The sequence below is a fragment of the Oratosquilla oratoria genome, chromosome 26 (genome assembly GCF_046742065.1).
Source record: "Oratosquilla oratoria isolate Oo_2021 chromosome 26, ASM4674206v1, whole genome shotgun sequence".
Classification (NCBI taxonomy): Eukaryota; Metazoa; Arthropoda; class Malacostraca; order Stomatopoda; family Squillidae; genus Oratosquilla; species Oratosquilla oratoria.
This window is the reverse complement of record NC_134802.1, coordinates 40,721,777-40,730,693: the sequence shown is the minus strand read 5'-3', so window position 1 is coordinate 40,730,693 and position 8,917 is coordinate 40,721,777. Positions and strand designations below refer to the sequence as shown.

General features: G+C 40.1%; 2 protein-coding genes across 2 annotated transcripts in view; both read left to right on the top strand.

Annotated features, from left to right (window-relative positions):
• The window catches only part of LOC143039478 (protein FMC1 homolog), a 119,981-nt gene that overhangs the window by 76,994 nt on the left and 34,070 nt on the right, over nucleotides 1–8,917 (top strand). The window lies entirely within an intron of this gene.
• On the top strand, nucleotides 3,571–8,684 carry LOC143039476 (uncharacterized). Its single transcript, XM_076209577.1, has 5 exons — nucleotides 3,571–3,908; nucleotides 4,835–5,032; nucleotides 5,482–5,633; nucleotides 5,981–6,247; nucleotides 6,926–8,684. Exons 1-5 carry the CDS (start codon nucleotides 3,828–3,830, stop codon nucleotides 8,061–8,063), a joined length of 1,836 nt encoding a protein of 611 aa, XP_076065692.1. The 5' UTR covers nucleotides 3,571–3,827; the 3' UTR covers nucleotides 8,064–8,684.

Sequence of the window (8,917 nt, the reverse complement as noted above, 5' to 3'; positions counted from 1 at the left end):
ATAAAATAAATAAATACGTCAACAAATAAATAAAATTAAAGTCACATCGTACACACCAATACTTGTGGCAAAGTCCCCCTCCCCTTCCTCCCTACCGCTCCCTCCCTCCCGCGACCGTTGGCTCTTCAGTGGTTAGACAATTGCTTCGATCTTTCGAAATGTACATTTGAACTGAGAACAGTGACGTCACACACATATCATCCATCACTACATGACAACTTAAACGACAACCGATAAATAAATGCATAAATAGATAATTAAATAACATCGGGCAACTAAAAAGTTACACAGCCGATAAAAAAAATCATAAATCGAGTAAACTTAAATGTTGGTCGACTGCAACAAGTCTGACATCACAGATCAGACAAAAGGTTATATCTGCCGATCACGAGTCCAGCACGTGATCCAAGACCTGATATAATAATGAAATAACTCTTTTAATGATGGGCTGGTAATACGTACCTTTCAATTTAATTATTCTAAAATTCAAATAACCCTTAGAATTATTGACTTCATAGTGTCGACATTTTTTTGTCTTTTCTCTTTTTTTTTTTTTTTTTTTTTGTAAGAAAATAATTTCCTGGAGGGGATAACGTTGTTACATACATACAGAAATCCTCTACGTGAAAAAATAAACACATTAGATATATAAATAATTAAAAATAAAGTAAATAGCTTCATAATAACAATACGATAGACTAAGAAAACAAAAAACAATCAAACGACAGGGAAGTGGCAACAACGAGTCGACTGCAAAACGACGCGACGCCATGATACCAATGTAGGGCATCGCTTGAATATTCCTCCGCAAGCAAAGTCCAAGAACAATGCAGTGTTCTGGGTCCGCAGGGAGGAGCAAAGATAAGAGGGTAGAGGGGAGTGGAGTATGTTAAGGATGGAATGGGTGGGAGTGGAATTTATGCCTTTGTTTTTGGGCTCCCTTAAAAAAAAAAAAAAAAAAAAAAAAAAAATGGCATATGTATGCCAATCTAAATAGGATAATTGGAAATCAAGGATATAGCCTAAGTCTGAATTATACAAATTCGAGGCGAGATAGAATAAACGGGTGAGTAGTAGACGGACGGGACCCCACGAGCGTTGCTCCTCACCCGTTGTACACTACAATTAGGTAAACTCACTCGGCTTCATGGGGCAGTGGTACCGTTCGTAACCGCTAATCCAGCAGTCCCAGTTCGATTCTCGCCCAGGGCTGAAATCATTTCAGCATAGCTGTACTGCGAGCCGGCACTCCAACTCTCATGAGCAAAGAGATATGTGTGTGCGTTTATGTTCACAGCATTACCCATAGATCGGTCCATATACGAGTTTTGAGCTCTCTTCCGGGAGGGCAACAGTTGTCAATCACGAGTCCAACACGTGATCCTTTTGGATTACGAGTAAATATTTGTCTAGATACGCGTGTTACACGTTTTTTATTTTGCGCGCCGTAAAAGACTAGAAATGTATTCAAACCTACGCCATTTTTCAAATTGTACGCACACACGTTGCTGCAGTTTCGCCTCCCACGGACATGGTTTGTCGTCAAACTCTACGGGGAATCAACTCCATTATCCACTATTTGCGAGATAAAGTCATGCAACGGCCAAAGCAACGCTTATATTAATGCCTCAACATATATATCTATGGGAGACCTATTCAGTCGCCTACTTAAACCTTTCATATATATATATATATATATATATATATATATATATACATATATATGAATATATATATATATTATATATATATATATATATACATATCTAAATATGTGAATAATTCGCTAGTGGACAGCGACATCAATCTTACAATCCTCTATAGGCGGTGGTTCGAATCCTCTGCGCGACGGTCATGGATTGTAAGATATATATATATATTCATATATATACATATATATATATATATATATATATATATATACTCATATAACTATCCCGCTTGTGTACATACTACCGAATGCGCTATCGTGGCGGGGGTGAGTCGAGTATATATATGAGAAATTGTTCTCAATTTGTTTCCCTCTTGATAGCGCAGTGGGTTAAGTCACTGTACATTTGTCTCCGAATATACTTTCATAGAGCTCCTTCTTAGTCTCGATCGTATTTGCAGGAAATTAAAATGGAAAATGTTAATGTCGTTAAGATGAATATATACATATATACATATGTATATATATATATATATATATATATATATATATGTGTGTGTGTGTGTGTGTGTGTGTGTGTGTGTTTCACCTTGGTTTTTGGATCACGTGTTGGACTTGTGATCGACAGCTATTTTCCTCCCGGAAGAGAGCTCAGAGCTCGTATGACCGATCTATGGGTAATGCTTTGACCTTACACGCACACACACACCAAACTCCCCGCCCACGAGTTGGAGTAACGACTCGAAGCGCAGCGATACTGAAATTATTTTCAGCCCTGGGCAGGATTCGAACCCGGACCGCCGTAGTGACAGTTTGGGACTCTACCAACTGCGCCACCGAGTCATGTGTGTGTATTCACCTTGGTCTTTGGATCACGTGTTGGACTCGTGATCGACAGCTATTTCCCTCCCGAAAGAGAGCTCAGAGCTCGTATGACCGATCTGTGTGTGTGTGTGTGTGTGTGTGTGTGCGTGCGCGCACGCGTATGCAGTTAGAATTGCACTGAAAATTTCATCATAAAAATCCCCCGCAGCGGACGGAAAATTCCCTTATTATGACGACATGACTTCTCAATTACAGCCAAAGGAATTATACATTTTAATTTTTTCCCCTGTTAATTCAAATCACTTGACACGAAATGTACAAAAACATGAATATCGAATGTGAATATCTTGAAAGCACGACTGAGATTTTGGTTCAGCCCAGGGCTGCTGCTGCCGTTTCGTACAATTTTGTACCAAAACGTACAGAAATGGCGGCATGTGGCAACTGCGCCAGGATCATTTTTCTGCATACTTACGGGATGATGTTCTAACATTTAAAAACTCAAGCTGTTGTTGAAAAATCATATAACTAGTTATCAAATAATAAATGGTACATCAAAATATATGACTTTTATTGGTAATTATGTTCTTTACAAAATATTGTACCTCCAAAAGAGACGATTTTACGGTGTAGAAAAAAAAATTATACGCTATAGTTTCAGCTTTCTTGTTGCCATAATAATAATATCAAAAATAATTTTTATATTTTACTGAATATTTTAGGGCATGAGGGCAACGCTGGAACTTCAGACCTGCAAACTCTACATTTCCCGCCCAAACTGTCCTCCGAAAAATATAACTGATTAATACTGGCCACCTGCCCGCCCGCCCATCTCCCGGGACGCGAATTTTTTTTTTTTCCCACGAGACTTGCGGACCTCAAGATTAACTCGATTGCATACAGCCAATCAGAGCGCACCTGACACTCTCGTACGCCAGGCATCATACGCGCGCACGTGGTATTTGTTTCGCTTTATAGCAGAATTTCAAAATATTTTTCATGTGCAGAATTATCATATCATTCCCCTTTATGACTAACTACCTACGTAATTATGGATAAACGGTTTTTAGTCACTTGGAGAGCGTTCTTTCGAATGTTTCTATAGTAGCGTCACCTTGTTGCCATGCTAGGGCGTGAAAGTTTGGGTTGTACACGACGTCCGTTCGGGATTTTCGTACTCACTTTGGTTGCTCATGCCAAACGTATTTCTGCAACACACATAGAAATGTATAAATAGCGTGATATATCGTGAGACTTGCGGACACCAATATGAACTTATTTGCATACAGCCAATCCGAACGCACCTGACTGACTCATACGTTCACTCAACTTGAGATTCAAAACATTGAAAATGGCGGCGTCTAATAACTTTAGGTTGTGTTCACATTCTGATCGCCCTGTTATTGATTCTAAACTACAACTTTGGTTAGCGGTAAGTTTGAAAAGAAGAAGTAAAACACATAGAACATTTTGACCTGAAGCAGTGGAAAGAACTGGACAAATCTTGGAAAAAAAAAACTAATTTGTTGAAGAATAGTCTAGAGCAGGGGTTCTCAGCCTTGCTTGGCTCATGCACCCCTTTCACCATTTGCCAGAATGTCATTCCCCCCTCCTTTCCAAGATTGCCTGTTTCAAAAGGTGCATTCTAAATAATACGCAGATATTATCGCACAGCGTAACACTTTTCTAATCCTAAGATTAACCTGGGTCAGCACAGGTGTAATTCCAGCCCAGGTGACGTCCAGACAGATAGGCCAGAGCCTATATTTGCTTTCCTCACACCGTAAACTTACTGAGGTCACAATTCACCCCTAGAAAACCCAGAATTCCCCCCTGGGGTGAATTTCACCCCTAATGAGAACCCCTGGTCTAGAGTCTATACCGTATCGATGGTCTTTTCCTCGATCATACACTAAGCCCCCCCCTAAGTAATAGTTATAGTGCTTACTAGGCCTACTAGAGTGCTGGTTTTTCTGCCATAGTCTAGCTGATGCTATGATGGTTAGAAGATTTTAATTCAAATAATTCTGAACTTTTAATTAAGGAATCATAAATCTCTTTCAGTAATTCCAGTCATGCAAGACGTACATCAGATGACGTCATTTATTGATGTAATGCATAGAAATTTACTGAACAACTGTTGGGAATTTTTTGGTGGTCATTTTTCAGAAAATTCCAAATACACAAAATTAAGATACCAATAAATTTTGATCCAAAGATATTTGAAATACTCCGATAAAAGCACGCTGCAGGCTACTTTACTAAGAAATGATGACGAAGTGCCAATTACACATTAAAATTCCCGGTATATTTCCTGGTTCAGCTTCTTTAATCTTATGATTTTCTTTTTCATTACAGGGATTATTGCCTGAGAGCTATGAGCATCACATTTGTAAAGTAGAAATTGTTGGGAAAGAAGTGAACGTTACTCTGAGATTGTCCGTTTCGACTAAAGAAGGGGCCAAACAGTGGTTGGAATTCATGCAGAAATCTTCTCTCATGACTTTTCGAGTGGAAAGATCTTATAACTGTTCTGGTGTAAAGGTTGCTTACAAGGTGTGTATACTCTGAATTTTGGTCCGTATTGACATTCAGTTAAGTAAAAAGAAGCGCTATAACAATTATTGTACTGTGCAGCGGCTGTCACTGCCAGGTGAAGCATTTTCCTAAAATTTGTGATTCCTAGTTCGACAAACAGATGGCCAAATTTCCAAGGTAAAAAAAAAATGCTGCGGTGTACTTATTCAAACATTTCCAGACTTTGAACATTCAGTCAATGACATATGCCATGCCCTGCATTGCTTACATTTGAGTCGCATATTATTATTTCAGAGGCTACGACTCCCAGCAACGCTTTACAGCTTGTTCTCTCGTCTCGTCACTTTATTTATCTGATGAATGTGAACGTGTTATTTAATCTCTGCCATATGTGTCTGATGCGTTCATGGTCTTGCCAGATTTTAATTCTAAGTACTAAAAATGAACTTCATTGCATTCTTCTTCAGACTGATTTTCGCTGCCAACACAATACAAAGCCAAGGACTGCAACATCTGATTGCCACCGGGGGTCAAAGAACACCAATTGTCCAGCAGGTCTGAGTATCGTTGTTAAAGTCAGTACCTTCGAAAAATCTGATGGGATAAAAAGGAAGTGCAGGTACTTAGTGTTTAATTTTTTTCTCATCCTGAGTATATCATGTATTGTGCAACTTCTCATATTAATTTTTGAACCAAAACCTTTGGAATTTATTTGATAAATTTCTTAAAAATAAGTGAGATATATTTCTTTGTACATAACCCATGGCCATGGCTGAGGCCAAAGAGACATTCAGGCACAGTGTTGTTGGCTGTTTCAGGCAAGGAAAGAGCAAGAGGTACTGACAGTACAACACTGAATGGCTTCAGTCTTGAAGTGTTTGCATGCCTGGAAGTGCATACGGTGCAAAGACAATCAGATGCTTACGGTATTCTGCAGCTTGTGTCATTTTTTTTCTTTGTTCATAGGTCAGCGGATCCCCACATGCCTGATCATCCCATGGTTGTGAAATTGAAGTGCACCCATAATCACCCTATTCGAGCTGCAGACGCATTGAAACATAGAGATGTGAGTGAAGAGGTGAAGCAGAAGTTCCTGGACCTATTCAGCAAGGGCTACACTCCTTCAAAAGCACTCGAACTGCACAAGTATGATCTTCAACTAGAGCATGGGGATAATTACATTTTTGTCTGTGCTGATAGAGCCATAACACCAGATTTGCAGTACTGTTACAGGTGAGTTCTGTATATTTTTTAAGTGTTTGATACGGTGTGTTTCCTCAAGTGCAAGTGTGTGAATTTCATCTTCTGCCTACTTTGGGAAGGATGGGACGAAGAATCATGCTTGGCACATTATATTGCAAAACTGTAACTGATCTTTTTTCATTGAAAAGGTCTTGTAATGCAGTGGTAAATTGAAACTGACATTGAATAGGTAATACATTTGTAAATCCAAGGGAAATAAATAATCTGTCTAACACTGATATTTCTGGTATGGTATCAAATAGCTTCCAATACATAAGAAAAATATGGCATTCTACACCCTCTTGGAACAAGGTATCTTCACTGAATTCACGTAAGCATCTGTTGGATTATCCTCAGTACCAGGAGTAACGCACTTAGTCAGGGTTCGATTTTTGCAGGTTTTTGCTTGCCCGAGGTAACATAAAAACCTTGTGGGCAAGCAGAATGTCTGAAAATGTGTCCTAAACTTGCCCAATGGGCAATAATACTTCTGGCTTATTCCTTCATTCTTGCTATTTGAGGGCAACCTCAGAATGGGCTAAGGCAAGATGGACCTCGACTTTGTTTGCCCTGTGGGCAACCAAGAAAAATGTCTAAAATTGAACCCTGTTAGTTACTATGAAAAATTGACTATGTTGAGTGCTAAAAAATCCCCTGCCTTTTCTTCAGGTTGTACGACCAGGCCTTCAAGAAAGAGTACGGCAAAGCCACGGGAGAATTTGTTCTGAAAGAGTTGGAGAAGAAAATCGAGGAAGGAACCCTTGGTCAAAACAGGATCAAACTCGCACTCGTTGGACCAGAAAAGAAGCAAGCAGCACTGGCAATAGTGACACCATTAATGCAACGTGTACATAAACTTATTAAGCATTCAGGTGAATTGGTGTTCATCGATGCCTCTGGAAATATGGACAGGCAGGGATGTCGTGTGTTTTTGCTGCTCACCCATAGCTGTGCTGGTGGACTTCCTCTAGGAGTGCTGATCACAACCAGTGAAAGTACTGAGACAGTAACTGAAGCGCTCGCCCTCTATAATTCACTGCTGGATAATTCTGCCTTTTTCAGGCGGGGTCCAAAGTTAGGGCCAGAACTATTCATGACTGATGATAGCACTTCTGAAAGACAAGCGCTGAGTGCTATCTATCCTGAGGCTACGCTACTGCTATGTGTATTTCACCTGCTGCAAGCATTCTGGCGTTTCCTGTGGGAATTCAAAAATGGAGTGAGGAAGGAGGATAGACCCCATTTGTTCTCCTTGTTGAAAGACATGGTCTATTGCAGTTCTGTTGATGAACTTCAGGCCAAATTCGAGGCAATGGAGAATGATGAAACTTTGGCAAGGTACGAAAAAGTTCAAAAACACTTGGAGGATGTGTATGCCAGGAAATCGTCCTGGGCTGTGTGCTACCGTGATGACCTGAATGTCCGTAACAACAACACCAATAACTATGCTGAAGCTTCCATGCGGATCATGAAAGATCAGATTCTTGAGCGCACCAAAGCGTACAATGTGATCCAGCTTGTGGACTTTATTGTCACGAGGCTGGAGGCTTACTATGAAAGACGCATTATTGATGTCTGCAACAACAGACTGGATAGAGTGTTGCAGTCGCGATTCCTTCCAAGTGTTGCTGCAGGATGTAAAATAAACCCAGACGAGATCGAGCAGGTTGACGAGGACCTCTACATGGTACCCAGTGAGACTGATGAGACTGTGGGCTATGTGGTACATCTTGGACAGGGTGTGTGCTCTTGCAAGATAGGAATGACAGGTGAGACTTTCTTATATTTGAGTTATGGCTGGCACTAGTAGACTGCCCAAGACAATTGAATGGGATACAGATGATAGATTTAACTGATTAGCTAACTAAGCTGACTGCTGGCAATAACTCCAGTTTCTAAGCTAATGAAGATCCAGCGTACATGTATTAGCCTTTCCTGCTTTAACCCCTTCCATACGGTGCCGCATACGTAGGCGGCATGAGGAGCAAGTGGATACGCGAGGCTGCCATATCGGCGTCTTGATTATATTTATTGTAGTTGCCCCTGCGTAATGACATACTCTCTAAACCAGTGGTTCCCATACTTTTTTCTGTCATTTCCCCCTGCACCCAGGTCAACTATCCAGATTTCCCCCTTCATGTGTAGCAGGGAAAGAGTAGTTAAAATACACTGTGACTATTTACTAATTTATTTTTCAAATGTACAACTATACTGATAAACAGGCATTCACTCTCTCTCTCTCTCTCAGACATGAGAAAATCCATCAGAGATTTTGTTTAGTTAGTAGGTAGTGTAATTATTTCCCCCTGGTAGCTTCAAATTTCCCCCCAGGTGGAAATTTCCCCCAGTTTGGGAACCACTGCTCTAAACTGTCTTCATCACATTTTCTATGGTTATCAATATTCACGGGTGAAAGAGAGAACGATCGATATAAGCGGTGACTATATTTTATTATGCGAGTATTATTATGACACATCGTACGTCTAGCAGGTAACGCTGCCCGTGAAATTTTGGTCCGTACTGAAGAGGTCACCTCAACATACAAAGATAGGAAAGGAGTTGGAGTTTTAGTTATAGAGATATCTTTATAATATTTTCATGTTTGAGTATTTTTTTAGAACAAGACACAGTTTATGTAAATTTTGTCCAAGTAGTAGATGA

What these genes read in the sequence shown, in the direction of transcription:
- LOC143039476 (XM_076209577.1), top strand. Translation starts at nt 3,828, where the DNA reads ATGGCGGCGTCTAATAACTTTAGGTTGTGTTCACATTCTGATCGCCCT. An exon ending in GTGTAAAGGTTGCTTACAAG is followed by an intron (nt 5,033 to 5,481) that starts GTGTGTATACTC and finishes ATTCTTCTTCAG; the next exon opens with ACTGATTTTCGCTGCCAACA. An exon ending in GATTTGCAGTACTGTTACAG is followed by an intron (nt 6,248 to 6,925) that starts GTGAGTTCTGTA and finishes CCTTTTCTTCAG; the next exon opens with GTTGTACGACCAGGCCTTCA.